The 14,558-nt window shown below is 58.3% G+C and overlaps 1 protein-coding gene across 2 annotated transcripts in view; it reads left to right on the forward strand.

Annotated features, from left to right (window-relative positions):
- The window catches only part of IQGAP1 (IQ motif containing GTPase activating protein 1), a 71,422-nt gene that overhangs the window by 36,608 nt on the left and 20,256 nt on the right, over nucleotides 1–14,558 (forward strand). For both annotated transcript variants that reach the window (XM_028502185.2, XM_036012316.1), the window contains 17 exons: nucleotides 908–1,021; nucleotides 1,552–1,730; nucleotides 2,349–2,433; nucleotides 2,562–2,725; nucleotides 3,460–3,544; nucleotides 4,268–4,431; nucleotides 4,623–4,783; nucleotides 5,972–6,096; nucleotides 7,601–7,764; nucleotides 10,784–10,874; nucleotides 11,074–11,241; nucleotides 11,945–12,087; nucleotides 12,870–13,040; nucleotides 13,459–13,542; nucleotides 13,636–13,707; nucleotides 13,804–13,873; nucleotides 14,217–14,425. In XM_028502185.2, coding sequence (XP_028357986.1) covers nucleotides 908–1,021; nucleotides 1,552–1,730; nucleotides 2,349–2,433; nucleotides 2,562–2,725; nucleotides 3,460–3,544; nucleotides 4,268–4,431; nucleotides 4,623–4,783; nucleotides 5,972–6,096; nucleotides 7,601–7,764; nucleotides 10,784–10,874; nucleotides 11,074–11,241; nucleotides 11,945–12,087; nucleotides 12,870–13,040; nucleotides 13,459–13,542; nucleotides 13,636–13,707; nucleotides 13,804–13,873; nucleotides 14,217–14,425 — 2,249 coding nt within the window. The remainder of the gene's footprint in view (nucleotides 1–907; nucleotides 1,022–1,551; nucleotides 1,731–2,348; nucleotides 2,434–2,561; nucleotides 2,726–3,459; nucleotides 3,545–4,267; nucleotides 4,432–4,622; nucleotides 4,784–5,971; nucleotides 6,097–7,600; nucleotides 7,765–10,783; nucleotides 10,875–11,073; nucleotides 11,242–11,944; nucleotides 12,088–12,869; nucleotides 13,041–13,458; nucleotides 13,543–13,635; nucleotides 13,708–13,803; nucleotides 13,874–14,216; nucleotides 14,426–14,558) is intronic.

Below are 14,558 nucleotides of genomic sequence, written 5' to 3' on the forward strand. Positions count from 1 at the left end.
ACTTACCTTTTTTTTTTTTTTTTTTTTTAAGATTTTATTTATCTATTTTTAGAAAGGGAAGGGAGGGAGATAGAGAGAGAGAGAGACATCAATGTGCGGTTGCTGGGGGTCATGGCCTGCAACCCAGGCTTGTACCCTGGCTGGGAATCGAACCTGTGACACTTTGGTTCGCAGCCCACACTCAATCCACTGAGCTACACCAGCCAGGGCTGAAAACGTACCTTATGTAATATTAGCACTCAGTTGTTTCAGCCTCCTCTGAGTGTTTGCTGCAGTCAGATGCTTGAAGAGATGGGGAACTGTGACCGTTGGGGGCAAGGACAGTGGCGATGTCGGTGAGGGGTAAGACAAAGCCAGGTGTTTCTCACTGGTGATATTCCAGAGGCCTGGGAGCTGTAAAAATGTCAATAAAACTTTTTATCTGTGACGGTTTTCCCTCCAGGGAAGTCGTTCAGCAGACCCGGGGAAGGGCCTGACCTTGCCCGTTGTATTCATTATCATCTGGTTTCCTGCCTTAGAAATGAAATCGTAGCTAGTGATTTGGGCCCTGGAGACCGAGGTAGCCCCCTGGCTGGCCGCCGGTTCTAGCTGAGCTTCCTGTGACGCGGCTCCGTTCAGACACTCACTGTGGGACGTGCCGTATAGGTAGCGGTTTTGAGAGCCTGGTTTCTGCGGGGCTGATCTCGTGCTGTGGTTATCTCCGAGGCTCTTGAAAGCAGCAGAAATAGTTCATGTCCATCGAGCTCCTGTTGTGTGCCAGGTGCCGTGTTCAGGGCTCCGTGTGGACTGGGCCTTTTAACAGCCCTAAGGGGCTGGTGCCACCTCACCCCGTGTCTGTCGCTGCGGAATCGCTGTCCCCCTCTGCCCAGGGGAGGCGCTCGCTCACCTGGGTGTCGTTCCCCCGCAGAGGAAGAGATCAACAACATGAAGATCGAGCTGGAGAAGTACGGGATCCAGATGCCCGCCTTCAGCAAGATCGGGGGCATCCTGGCCAACGAGCTATCCGTGGACGAGGCCGCCTGTGAGCCAGAAACTTGGGGGGTTCGCACGGGGTCATTGCTCCCGCTCCCAGTACTTAGCACTCTAATGATGACCTTGGGCATGAGGGGTTTTGCTAGCAAGTTTGGGTCAGTAAATCTAGTTTTAAACACTGGTATAATCTTTTATGCCACAATTAGTTGGGAATAAGTGATCGATTTTGATTACAATTCAAACACTTCCGAGAGTGAGTTCTACATTTCAGTGTCTCTTTGAGATGATTATGTTTTTATGGCATTTACATGATGATGAGGGGCGAGCATTTCCCTAGCAAATGCTGCCTGCGGGGCTCTCTGGTGACCATTTCCCTGTGAGTTTGCAAACCCGGCATCCGGAATGTGGAGCTGTGGCTCCCCGGCCCCAGGCAGCCACTCCCCCACCCCAGCCGCTGTTGCGCTGGGAAAACCGGCCCCTCTCCGGATAGTGTGCTGCGGTGTGGTTTCTTTTGTGTGTGTAACCCGTGTCCTTCACTCTGAGTGACCTCAGCGTTCTGTGTTTGGAATTTATTTTCAGTGCATGCCGCCGTCATTGCTATTAACGAAGCCGTGGACCGTAGAATTCCAGCGGACACATTTGTAGCTTTGAAAAACCCCAATGCCATGCTCGTGAATCTCGACGAGTCCTTGGCATCCACGTACCAGGATGTCCTCTATCAGGCCAAGCACGACAAGATGACAAATGCTAAAAACAGGGTAAAGATGGAACCTCTGTTATTTATATACACGCAATAACATTCACCCCTTTAAGTGTGTGGTTTGCGGGGTTCTGACAAGTGTCTGTGGTCCGTAACCGTTACCCCCGAAGTCCCCAGGCCCCCTTCCCAGTCTGTCCCCCTCTCCTCAGCCCTGAGCCCAGTCAGCTACCAGTCTGCTTTTATCCCTGTAGTTTTTCGAGACATTCGTAGAGATTAAGTGGACTAACCACAGCGTGTGGGTAGTCTCTTGACTGTAGATTGTACTGTGACTTCTACTCTCTCCTTCAGTTTTATGAAGACCAGCAAGAGGCTCTGAGAGCTGGTCCCCGCGGGCAGTCCTGCCCAGCGGGAGGCCGGGCAGGGTCCACCGGTGCCACCCGGCGCTGGGAGAACCCGGGGCTGGGAGAACCTGGGGCTCGTCCGTCGGAAGCGGACCTGGTCTTTTTGTCTTAGTTACGGCCGGCAGCACTCCGCTTTGCTCTTGACGGAGGATTTTGAGCCACACTCGAACTCGCTCTCTCCCGGTTCTCTTACGGTGGGGGAGCAGCTCACGTGCATTTGCGGAGTCTCCTTGGGGCCCCGAGCTGACCTAATCACACCGTCAATTCCCTTCCAGACAGACAACTCGGAGAGAGAAAGGGACGTGTACGAGGAGCTGCTCACTCAGGCTGAGATTCAGGGCAACGTCAACAAAGTGAACAGTGAGTAGGCCTCTGAGGCGCTCCGCGTCCCCGGTCTGGGCGGGGTCGGCTGGCCGGGGGAGGGGCCATGTCCCGGGGGACAGCCTCACCCCAGTGTTTTCTCCCGTGCTCGCCCTTTTGCTCCTCAGTGTTCTCTGCGCTGGCAAACGTGGACCTGGCTTTGGATAAGGGGTCCGCCTCGGGCTTGTTCAGGGTCCTGCAGTCGCCCGCGCTGGGCCTGCGAGGCCTGCAGGAGAAGAACAGCGACTGGTACCTCAAGCAGCTGCTGAGCGACCGACAGCAGAAGCGACAGGTGCGGAACCCTGGGCCCCGCCTGCACGTGGATGCCCACGTGCATCCGTTTGAATCACACGCTGTCACCGACTTAGGGGGCCTCTTTCTCCTGGTGTAACTTTTCCTCCTACATATAAACCAGGATTTTAAAATATCCTCCGGCAAAGCGCACGTGGTGTTCAGCTCTGTTTGGGTTTAGAGTTGTAAGTCCCCTTTTAAAGTAAATAACACCCGCCCTCCCGATCTCGCCGCCCTTCATCGGAAGCACCCCCGGAACCCCCGTCAGAAAGGAACACCTTTGGAGGAAACCTGAGCTTTTTACATTGTCTCGTCGGGAACTTCCCTGTTAAAAACCCGGCCCCCGCCAGTGCCCCCTGGCTGGCCCCGGGTGGTGGGGGGGCCTCCCCGTGTGGGAGGAGGCCGTGTGGGGTTGTTCAGAGCACCTGCGAGGGGCTTTTTGTCTGGATGGGACAAGCACGCATTTTACTGGTCCCAGCCGATACGGGCCAGAGTGAGCAGCATCGTGTGCCGGTGATCCTGCAAACGTGTCACCTCACGGCATCTCGCTGCTGCTCTCAAAACGCTTCTTTAAATGTGCCGGTGCCCAGAAGGTCCCTGCACCCGGGCGTGGCCAGGGCTGCCCCTTCTGCCCGGGGCCTCCTGTCCCGAGTGACCGCGGTGGGGGCTCGAGACCTCCAGGCCCCGAGGCAGAGGCGGGGTCGGCTTGACGCACGCGCCGCTTGCTCCCCTCAGGGCGGGCAGGCCGAGCCCCTGCAGAAGGAGGACCTCCAGGCCGCCGTGGACGCCGCCAACAGTGCCGCCCAGCAGTATCAGAGAAGTACGGGCCCCCAGCGGGGAGTCCGGGGGTCCTGAGCAGGAGAGGAGATGTAACCGGGGGTCTGAGGTCGGAGCCCATCACCCGTCATGCCTCCTGAGCCGCCTCGCCAGAACCCACCAGCAGGCGCCCGTGGCAGTGGGGCTTCTCCTGCCAGCGGCTCCCGCCGGCCAGTCGGCCTTGCGGCTGGGGAGGGGGGCATCTGGAGCCGGCGAGACGTCGGGGAGGGATTGGTGACCTTCGGATGGTGAAAGGGGAGAGAGAAGGATGCTCTTAATGCGGGGCAGCGGGGAAAGCGGGTGTGAGCACAGGGCCCGGAGGGGGAAGGTGTGTAGGGGGACGGTGGCCGAACACAGCTTCCGCAGACGGTTCGCGCTGGGCTGCGTGAGGCAGAGGCTGGAGGAGACCGTGGGACGCTCCAAGCGGCAGCTGAGGAAGCGGCTGCCTTACTTGCCGGCCACGGGGGAGGGGAGGGGTGTCCAGGGGTGCAGGGAGCAGCGTGGCTGCGGGTGATTTGGGGCTGGAAGAAGGTTCGGGAGAGGAGATGAGGAGGCTTTTTCAAATAGTTTTGTTGCGAGGCTCACACACACGAAGCAGCCGGCACCGCAGGCGGCACGGCTGACGGCGTGCGCACGGGGTGTAACTCTGTCCTGGGGTAACACTGCCGGTGGCTCCTCCCCCTCACGGCGCTCAGCCAGCCGCGTCCCTGACCCCGTTCCCCTCCAGGGCTGGCAGCCGTGGCGGCCATCAATGCCGCCATCCAGAAGGGCATTGCTGAGAAGACCGTTCTGGAGCTGATGAACCCCGAAGCGCAGCTGCCCCAGGTGTACCCCTTCGCCGCCGACCTGTACCAGAAGGAGCTGGCCACGCTGCAGCAGCAGAGCCCCGAGGTGAGCCGGCGGGGCCGTCCGGTCGGGGGCGAGACGCGGCGGGAGGGGGTCGGACACCCACTGGGAGGGGTGGTTGGGGGCACCGGGTCCGTTAGCCGAAAACTTGGGCGCCTCGTGGCTGTCCGCAACGCCCGCCCCCCGCGGTGCGCCCGGGTGGCCCTCCTGACGGCGGCCCGTCCCCGCGTGTCCAGCATAGCCTCACGCACCCCGAGCTCTCCGTGGCGGTGGAGATGCTGTCGTCGGTGGCCCTCATCAACCGGGCGCTGGAGTCGGGGGACATGAACACGGTGTGGAGGCAGCTGAGCAGCGCGGTCACGGGCCTGACCAACATCGAGGAGGAGAACTGCCAGAGGTGGGCACCCCTGGGGCCGGAGCCCGGGCGGGCGGGCGGGCGGGCAGCTGTCCCTGCTCTCATGTGTCCGCTGTCCTCTCCTCGGCACGGGCGTGCGGCTCTCGCGGGGTCATCTTTTCCTCTTTCTGTGTTGGTTCATCTTACACTTTTTACCCTGAAGGGTTATAGCACATGAACACATACCGTGTCACTCCACTCCGAAACATGGGAGAATGTTTATCTAAACTGTGAGCGCGTGTGCCGTGCAGCCACAAGCACGCTACTTTGTACCCTGACAAACGCAGCGGGGCTCCTGCAGCGTCCTCCCCGTCCCGCCTGTCCCCCCGCCTCCTCACTAGTTCCCGGGCTCCTCCAGCTGTGGCGTTCGGGGGAGCCGGTCCCGGCCTGCGTTCCGTCTGTCTGCTGTGTCCCTTTGGTATCTTGTAATCCGGAACGGTCCCTTTCCTCCCGACACTGACTTGTTAAAGCGATGGGGTCACTTGGCCCACAGAATGTCTCATCTCCTGGTTCTGGTTGTTCCCTAATACTTGTCTTATTCCTGCAAATCGGAAGTTAGGTCCAAAGGCTTTAAAGATTCATTTGAACATTGTTCAAGTTTTCTCATCGAGACTCATACGAAATCTGTCTGCCATTAACAGTAGTAGGGTTGATCCTCGGGTTAGGCAGCCTGCTTATCCCTCCCACAGGTACCTGCCTGTGTTTTCCCTCACCACACCATGATCAGTTTTTGCACCTTTGCCCCATCAAAATGTCCAGTTCCCCATTAACCACTGACTTCATATTTTTAACCCCAATTAGTAATTCTTGCCGAAGTCTGTACTTTCAGTAAGAGCCGCTGAGTGACTTCGTGTTGGTCTGCCCTTCCGTCTGCGTTCCCTGGCTGGGCTATGGCCTTGTCCTCCTGTCTTTAGAGGAACTGCTCGAGCTGCTGCCTCTCTCTGCTCCTGGAATTGGTCCGACCTGGAGTTTAGAGGCCGATGAGAGTAGGGGGTAGCCTCACGTTTCCACGTTTTTCTGGGGTGACTTCTCAGTCCCAGTGCTGGCCTCCGGAAGACGTCAGACTGGGGAATGAACACCTTGACTGTCTGGGCTTCACCCCCTGTCTTCTCATCCGTGCCCCCCAGTAACCCCGGGGGTCCCTTCTCTCATGCTGCACTTCACTGTCTCTTTGGTGGGGCGCTGGGGCAGGTACCTCGATGAGCTGGTGAAGCTGAAAGCCCAGGCGCACGCGGAGAACAACGAGTTTGTCACGTGGAACGACATCCAGGCCTGTGTGGACCACGTGAACCTGGTGGTGCAGGAGGAGCACGAGCGTGAGTGGCCCGCGACCCCCGTCCCCCCCCCCACCCCAGCGTCTCCGTGGAAGTTGGTGTGATTCCAGGGGCTGGTTCTAGATGCTCACTACTCCTGGAAGGAGTTTTGAAAATGGAAATATAAATATAAATATAAATATATATATACAGCAGACAACTGCTATAATTAGGTATGCAGGGGATAACTAAAATCTTCGGGAGGTGGGTTGAACGTGACCTGTTATGTCGGGTGGTTCTGACAGTGGCCGCCTGCAGTCGGGTCGCGTCGCACAGGTGCTCGCCGGGCTGCTGCGCCTTCAGACGGCAGCCGGAAGCGCCGGCGCGCTCAGGCCACCCCACTTCTGCGCGACACGCTGCGAATTCAGTGCTTCCCTGACCCACCCGGGTTCCGTGACTTTCTAGACTGACTCACAGAACCCAGGGAGGTGCTGCACTTATGAGTGTAGTTTTACGGGAAAGAGTCTGAGTCGGGATGAGCCAAAGGAAGAGACCCGCAGGGTGTCCTCACCCTGTGCCACCCCGTCTGGGGGGGCGTCCTGAGATCGTGCCACCTTCCCGCACGTGCACATGTGTCACAGCCAGGGAAGCTCACCTTGGGGCGTCATTACACACGAATGATTGATTGTGGCACTGGCCATGTGATTGAACTTGACTTCCAGACCGTCTCCCCTCCCTGGAGATAGGGAGGGACGTGGGGAGCCTGGGCCAATACAGCACATGGCTCAGAGCCCCAGGCTTCTGGACGCTGGCAGGTCGCCGCGGTGTGGCCGGCCTCCGCCCTGGCCCTGCCAAGGGGCCCACCGTGAGGAGCGGCGTGACCCTCTCACCCGGGAAGTTCTAGGGGTTCAGAGGCTCTTCCTCAGGAACCAGGGACAGAGACCAGCCCAAGTCTTTATTGCACAGGGAACCCTTGCAAAGGCAGCACGGCTGACCGAGACACTGTGGGGAGGAATGTTTCTAGGTTAGTTTATGTGTCCTGTGAGGAGCGTGCAGCCGCCTTAGTGGAAAGAGCCCTGCCTCGGAGAGGGGGCCCGGGCTGGGTGCTCCGTCTGCCACTCGTCTGCCGAGGGTCTTGGGGGAGAGACCCCTAAGCCTCATCTTTTTTCCCCAGATAAGATCGAATTAGGCGACTTTTTACGATCCCTTGATTCTGACTCTTTGTAAATCGAGAATGGTGTGATTGCACGTGGACGTGGGTCTGCGAAGTGCACCATACAGCCAGTCCCATCAGCGTGGTCGCGCTCTTAAGGCAGAGCCGTCACGAGTAAGACCGGAGGACCCGAGCTGCCCGTAGGAGTATGGGTGCGAGGGCGTCTACTTCGAATGAAACGAACACTGAAGTTTTAAAAGTCAGTGCTGCTCAGTACTGCGGGTGACACATTACAGTTTGAATCGTGGCAATGCTCCCGGGCGGATTCATGCTTGCTTTGCACGTTTCAAGACTGACTTGCTTGTAGAATGTCTCGAGGGAGGGAACCAGTGACCCTTGTGTCTTCGCCGGCAGGGATTCTGGCCATCGGGCTGATTAACGAAGCCCTGGATGAGGGCGACGCGCAGAAGACCCTGCAGGCCCTGCAGATCCCGGCCGCCAAGCTGGAGGGCGTCCTGGCGGAGGTGGCCCAGCACTACCAGGACACGCTGATCCGGGCGAAGAGGGAGAAGGCCCAGGTGAGGGCGCGGCAGTGGGCAGCGGAGCGTTCCTGTGCCCCGAGGCCCGGGGCTCCGAGACGCGGGAGGGGAGTGTCCCCCACCCCGCCCCCAGTCGCTCAGGGACTCTTCCAGGGCAGGCTGGCCTGCAGCGCTCCGCCTTCTGGGAGCTTCGTCGTTTTTGTGCACGTTTTGTTTTTATTGTTATTGTTGTCGACAGGTCTCTGTGTCTCTAAGTAAATTCTGTATTGAAATACAAGACTCAACACATGCATCACACACTGTGTAACTGGTATGCAGCTTATAGAAAGCAGTAACCGGGCAGGGTACTCAGGTGGTTAGAGCATTGTCCTGATGCTGCAGCATCAGCCCCAAGAGCGGCCTGGGGCCCGAGGCCGTCTCTGCTCAGCGCCCTCGGTCCCATCTCTGCGGGCTCCGGACCTTTCCCGGTGGGCGAGTTCACGCAGGAGGCGGCCCTGGGAGACCGCGTCTGCCCCTGGGCTGGCGTCCCCGAGCTGCAGCACGTGCTCGTGCTTCGCCCCTTCTCACTGTCGGAGAGTGTCCGCTGTGTGGGGCCGTTTTCCGGTCGTGAGCTGACGGACACCGGGCGGTTCCCGCTGTTTGGCTGTCAGGGAAGTGCCGCCGCGAACGTGCCGTTGTAGCACAAAGCCATCTTGGAGGGAGTTGGTCGTGCCTCTCAGCTAGTTTGCTGAGGAGATGGACAAGATTTATACCTTTTCTTTTATGCTGTTGCTGGGCCGGGAGTGAGTTTGTGTGTAGTCGGCCCTCGGATACTAGTCGTGTGATGGAAGGACAAATACCTGTTTTTCTAATTATGGCCAGTCTGCTTTTAAGTTCTCCCTGACTATCCGCAACTAGATAGGGAGGGATGCGGTGGGTTTTTTGTTTGTTTTTGTTTTAAAATAGACTTAAAAGACCCCTCCAGTGAGGTTCTTGTAGCAAGCAGAGGAGCTGAAAGAACTTCTTGATTCAGGGGGCCAGGTTCTGTCTGGGAACCCAAAGGCAGAAACGCAGGCCAGGGCTTCTGTTGTGAAAGGCACCGACACCCACGGGTGCGGGTGGAGGAGTCGTGGGCAAGAAGGGTGACAAATCTTCGGTTCCGTTGTCATCAGCGTCGTTGACGTTGCCGTGTCCTGATCCTGTCAACGTGGCGAGTACCGGGCTTCTCAGAAGGGGCCTGTGCGGGCGGCCCTGTGGTGCGTGCGGGCTCGCGGCTCCTGCTTCGTGGCCGGGAGCTTGACAGCGGGGTGAGCTGACCCGCCCGCGCAGGGGGGTCTGTGTCTCTGGTAACCACGCTCGCATCAGTGGGCTCCGTGCTCCCCAGACTTGGCCGGTCGTCGGAGCGCTTGAAAAGGTCACTTTAAAGGCACAGATTCCGAAGATTCATACTCGTTCTGCTGACTCAGAGCCTCAGGCGGGGGCCCCGCGGTGGCAGGGTTTGCCGTTGCTGCCGTACGAGTCCCGCCGGAGTCCTGGGTGTGACGGATGGGGGCGGGGGGAGGGGGCTTTGGGCGAGCGGCCGCGGCCGGTTCCACGCCTAAAAAAGGAGAGTGGACGGAGAGCGTAGTGGGCACCTGCCCTCGCTCCTGCCGAGAGAGGATGTGACTGGAGCCTGAGGCATTTCCTTCTGCTGGGGAGCAGCCTCCCAGCGTCCGTCACGGGCTGAGGAAGGGGGGCGTGCGGGGCCAGTGCGCCTGACACGGCCGGGGTGGACTGCACGCTCGCCGGAACTGCCGTCTTGGAGGCCTCAGCCTAGCCTCCAAGCTTCTCCGGGCCAGCTCGGAACCAGTTTTAAAAATAATCCTCTGAGTTCCAAATTTAGCCAGCAAGCGGCCTTAAAGCTGGTCTGTAGTTCTCTCTGTGTCCGCTTTGGTATCGGGGTGCTGCTGGCCTCCCAGAGTGAACTGGGAAGTTCTCCTTCGTCCTCTGTGTTTCAGAGGAGTTTGTCCAGGGCTGGTCTTGATTCTCCTCCAGATACTGGGTGGAATTCACCAGTGAAGCCATGTGGTCCCGTGTTTCTGGTTTCGTTTTTCCGTAGGATATGTTTCGATGATTATTCCATCTCTGCATTTGTTATAGGTCTTCTCGAATTTCCCGCAAGTCATCTTCCTGCCTCTCTCTCTCTCTCTCTCTCTCTCTGCGCCCCTGGGAGTCCCCTCGTGCCTGTGTCGGTGTGACCGACGGCGTCTCGGGCCCCTGGGGCTTCGCTCCCTTCCCTTCGTCCCTTTTCCCTGCTGCCCCTCGGGCCGGGCCACGCCAGTGGGCCCACGTCGGTGGCGTCCCTCTCGGGACTTTCTCATTTCAGTTTCCGTACGACTGTACGACTCCAGCGTTTCATTCGATCCATCGTTTCAAAGCACGATTCCTGTCTCTTTGTTGATAATGCTCTGGGGGGACCCTGCTCTCACATCCTTTAGTTCTCTGAACATACTTAAAGTAGCTGATACAAGTCTCTGTCTGCCATGTCCTATTTGGGAAAATTTCTGTCACCCGCTGTCTCCTTGCTGGGACCACGCATTCTCGTCTCCGTGTGTGTCGTGTCGTTTGTGGAAACTGGGCGTTTTCACAGGGCAGCCCCGAAATCAGCTTCCTCCTCCTCCTCCTCCTCCTCCGCATCTGCTGCTGTCGCTCTTACTGTCGTTGTTTGTCTGGCCACTTGGACTTCCGTGGCGTCTGTGCCCTTCCTCACGCATGTCCACCGGGGTCTCTGCGGGTCCGCTGGCGGTCCGCTGGTGGTTCAACGGGCACTTCCTTAACATTTCCCGGGGTTCCTTCCCAGGCTGGTCCTCTGGTCCCTTCTGGCTGCTCTTGGCCCCCTGAACCACCTGAGTTCCTCTTTGTGTTTTTATCGCTTTATCCGAGGCGTTTCTCGTAACCTCTCACCAGTTTTTGGAGGCCCGGCTTCTTCCACGTGGCTGTTCCATGTGTCTCATGTGCTTGGCTGAGGCTCAGAAGCCCCTCTGTCGCGTGCACCCTGATTTCACGGCTCTTACTATCATTCTGCTTTTCTTGGCTGTAGGAAACCCAGGACGAGTCGGCTGTGCTGTGGTTGGATGAAATTCAAGGCGGGATCTGGCAGTCCAACAAAGACACCCAGGAGGCCCAGAGGTGTACGTACTGTTCCGGCGGGGGTGGGGGGGGCGGTGGCAGCCGCTCTAGGCCTCGGCCTTCGTCCCTCAGCCGGACCGATGTGGAGACGTGTCCGTGTCCGGGGGAACAGCTGGGGGGCTGGAGGCCCGTTCAGGTGAACCCGTGTGTGAGTGCCGGTGCTTCCCGAACCATCCCGGTGACGGCTGTCTTCCACGACAGTCGCCTCGGGGATCTTCGCCATCAACGAGGCCGTGGAGAGCAACGACGTGGGCAGAACGCTGGGCGCCCTCCGGTCCCCGGACGTCGGCCTGTACGGAGTCATCCCCGAGTGCGGGGAGACGTACCTGAGTGACCTGGCCGAGGCCAAGAGGAGGAAGCTGGCAGCAGGTGAGCTGCGGGGGCACACCTGTGTGCCCCGGAGCCGAGGCTGGGGAGTGTGTGGGGAGGGACGCTTCCGTGCGGAAGTGCGGTGTTTGGGCTTCTTTTAAATACTCGAGGAGACGTCGATGTCCCTGTGTTTGAAAATGTACTTTTTCCCCTTACGGTCCACTGAGTTTAAAAAGGCCAATTTTATGGAAATGCAGGAAGGATCGGGGTATCGGACTGTTTATCTTTCCACAGGCTGTCAGTAGCTCCTGTGGTTTCCGAGCCTCTAGGTAGATAAAAGTAGTTGATCTGCAAAAGGAGGGGAACAAAGATAAAATTCTTCATCCCTTTAAATGGCCTTTTTTTATTAACTAGAGAGGCGAAATGATTGCAGTTTTTTTTTAATCAAAAAGTAGTGTCCTGATACACAAAGTAATAGACGTTGGTTTTGGAAGGAATAAAGCTAATCAAAGTTTATTCCACAATTGGACTTTGTAGCTATTTTGTTTTTGTAATGTAGATGGGAGTGAGCTAGATGCAACATCACAAAGCCACAATTTATGAGGAAATTAGGGTGCCCCTGTGTCCCCATAGATCCAAGGACAGGTATGTGGAGTGGGCTTCGTTTAGACGGTAAAGCTCATCGGAACCACCTTGCAGCAGGCATGCAAGTGCAGGGAGTGCGTCTCTGGGTCTCTGTAGCCTTCCCTCCCTTGTCTGCCAGGCGATAACAACAGCAAGTGGGTGAAGCACTGGGTGAAAGGTGGATACTACTATTACCACAATCTGGAGACTCAGGAAGGAGGATGGGACGAACCCCCAGGCTTTGTGCAGAATTCTCTGCAGCTTGCGCGGGAGGAGATCCAGGTAGGTCCCGCTCCTTCACGTAAGAGGAAGCTGTGTTAAAAAGTGGGTTAGGGCTAATGTTAGCGAGGAGGAGCAGGGCGTGTGGTCGGGAGCCCCAGACTGAAATTAAGGCGACATAATCAACCGTTTCAGAGTAGTTACTTTTCTAGTGGCTAGGGGAGGGACTAAGGCCTAAATTAGGAAAACATCAGGATTGTAGAATTAAGTCAGGTACATCGTGTGCCTATTAAAACTTGGATGATCCAGAAAACAAAAATGAAAAGTTGCTCTAACTCCCAATGAAATGCAGCTAATGTTAATCCCTCCCACTTTTTACACTTTCACCCTCTTTTCTGACTGTTCCACACACTCCGAGCTGCGCCGCAGTAGGGCCGCACCTGTACCTGTACGTTCAGATGCAGCCTGGCCGTTTCCCTGTAGTGTCCTCCACGGCGGCTTGCCAGGGGCGTCCGGGACTTGGTGCTCAGCCCTCTGCTGGCCCCGTTACTCTGTCTCCTTGTCAGCAACGACCCAGGCACGGTCCCTGGTGCCGTCAGCGCTGGGCAGATAGATGAGTGGGTACGCAGGAGGTACCAGATCAAGGTTCTGGCTGTGGCGTGTTGGGGCGTGAGGACTACCTGGCCGTGGAAAACGGGCCTGAAGTCTTCCCGCTGCTCAGAGGTCGAGGACGGGCTGGGAAAGCAGCAGTGAGGGCTGGTGTGTGCGCTGTGGGCGGCCCCATGTGAAACCCGTGTCCCTTCCCACCTGCGCACGTCCTCCCGCGTGGCCGCGTGCTCCTCCAGAGCTCCATCTCCGGGGTGACGGCTGCCTATAACCGAGAGCAGCTCTGGCTGGCCAACGAGGGCTTGATCACCAGGCTGCAGGCCCGCTGCCGCGGTTACCTGGTCCGCCAGGAGTTCCGGTCCAGGATGAATTTCCTGAAGAAGCAAATCCCTGCCATCACCTGCATTCAGGTACTTCGGGGCCTAGCGCGCAGACAGCAGGTGGGCGCCCGGAGCAGGGCGAATGCACGGGAATCGTGAGCGAGGAACGACGGCCCCACTGCTGCCAGGGAGTGGGGGGCCTCTCCCCGCCGTTTGCTCCTCACGAGTGGGGTGCCGGGGTCACTCTCCCTCAGGGGGTCTGCGGGGCGGAGCCAGCACAGAGCCGCGTGGAGCCACTTCTGAAGGGTGGGGAGCGCTGGCAGGGCGGGGCCGGGGCCCGTGCTCGAGGCTGGTGGTGGTGCAGCCTCCGCCTGTGTTCCCGTCCCTGGAGGATGAGGCCCTCCAAGCCTCGCCGTGAATTGCCCTCGGGTAGTGTATCAAGAGGAGACTTCTCGGCGCCCTCTGACCTTGGAGATAACGGGCCCGCTGTCCTGTTTGATGGTTTCAGTCGCAGTGGAGAGGATACAAGCAGAAGAAGGCCTATCAGGACCGCCTAGCGTACCTGCGCTCCCACAGGGACGAAGTCGTGAAGGTACGCCGCCCGGGCAGGGCCCCCCGGGTGGGGTGCAGTGGGCCCGGGGTGGAGGGGAGGACGGTTACGACTCCCGGGGCCCTTCTCCCACAGATCCAGTCCCTGGCGAGGATGCACCAGGCTAGAAAGCGCTACAGAGATCGCCTGCAGTATTTCCGAGACCACGTGAGTGCTTTCCGGTAACGCGGGCCGGTAGACTCTGCTTTGCTGTGTTTTGGGTGGACGGATGACCAGGAGAATTTCTCCTTCTCTGTTCCTTAGATAAATGACATCATCAAAATCCAGGCGTTCATCCGGGCGAACAAAGCTCGCGACGACTACAAGACTCTCAGTGAGTAGCGGTGGCCGGGCGGAGGAGCAGCTGAGGCCGTCGGGGTCTGGGTCTTCTCCTCGGACCTCTTTCCTTTCCTGCAGGCAAGGCTGGGGGCGGGCGCTGCTTGTGACCTAACCCCCCCGCTCGCCTGTGGCCCCGTGCCCTTTTCCTTGCCTGTTGGCCCTTGTCACAACACAGCAACAGCACGACCGAGGGGACCGCATGTGGTGCTTGTGTCTGCACGCCTCAAACATGAACAAGTGTCTGCGAACACGGCCGTTTCTTCCAGGCGGTTTCTCAGGCCCCAGAACGCTCCCCGGGGATGTCACCCTTTGTCTGACACGCGCTCTCTTTCCGTCAGTTAACGCCGAGGACCCCCCGATGATCGTGGTGCGGAAGTTTGTCCACCTGCTCGACCAGAGCGACCAGGACTTCCAGGAGGAGCTGGATCTCATGAAGATGCGGGAGGAGGTCATCACCCTCATTCGCTCCAACCAGCAGCTGGAGAACGACCTCAACCTCATGGACATCAAGATCGGACTGCTGGTGAAGAACAAAATCACCCTGCAGGTGCGGTGCGCTTCCCCAGCGGGCTCGCGGGGGCGCGGGCCGGCCTTCTTCTCGGCAGCTGCCGTACATAAGTCTTTCAAACGTCATGTAAGACGTGAAGTACTGTAACTTCATAGCAAAATTTCATATAGAG

Source organism: Phyllostomus discolor, chromosome 12 (assembly GCF_004126475.2).
Source record: "Phyllostomus discolor isolate MPI-MPIP mPhyDis1 chromosome 12, mPhyDis1.pri.v3, whole genome shotgun sequence".
Taxonomy (NCBI): Eukaryota; Metazoa; Chordata; class Mammalia; order Chiroptera; family Phyllostomidae; genus Phyllostomus; species Phyllostomus discolor.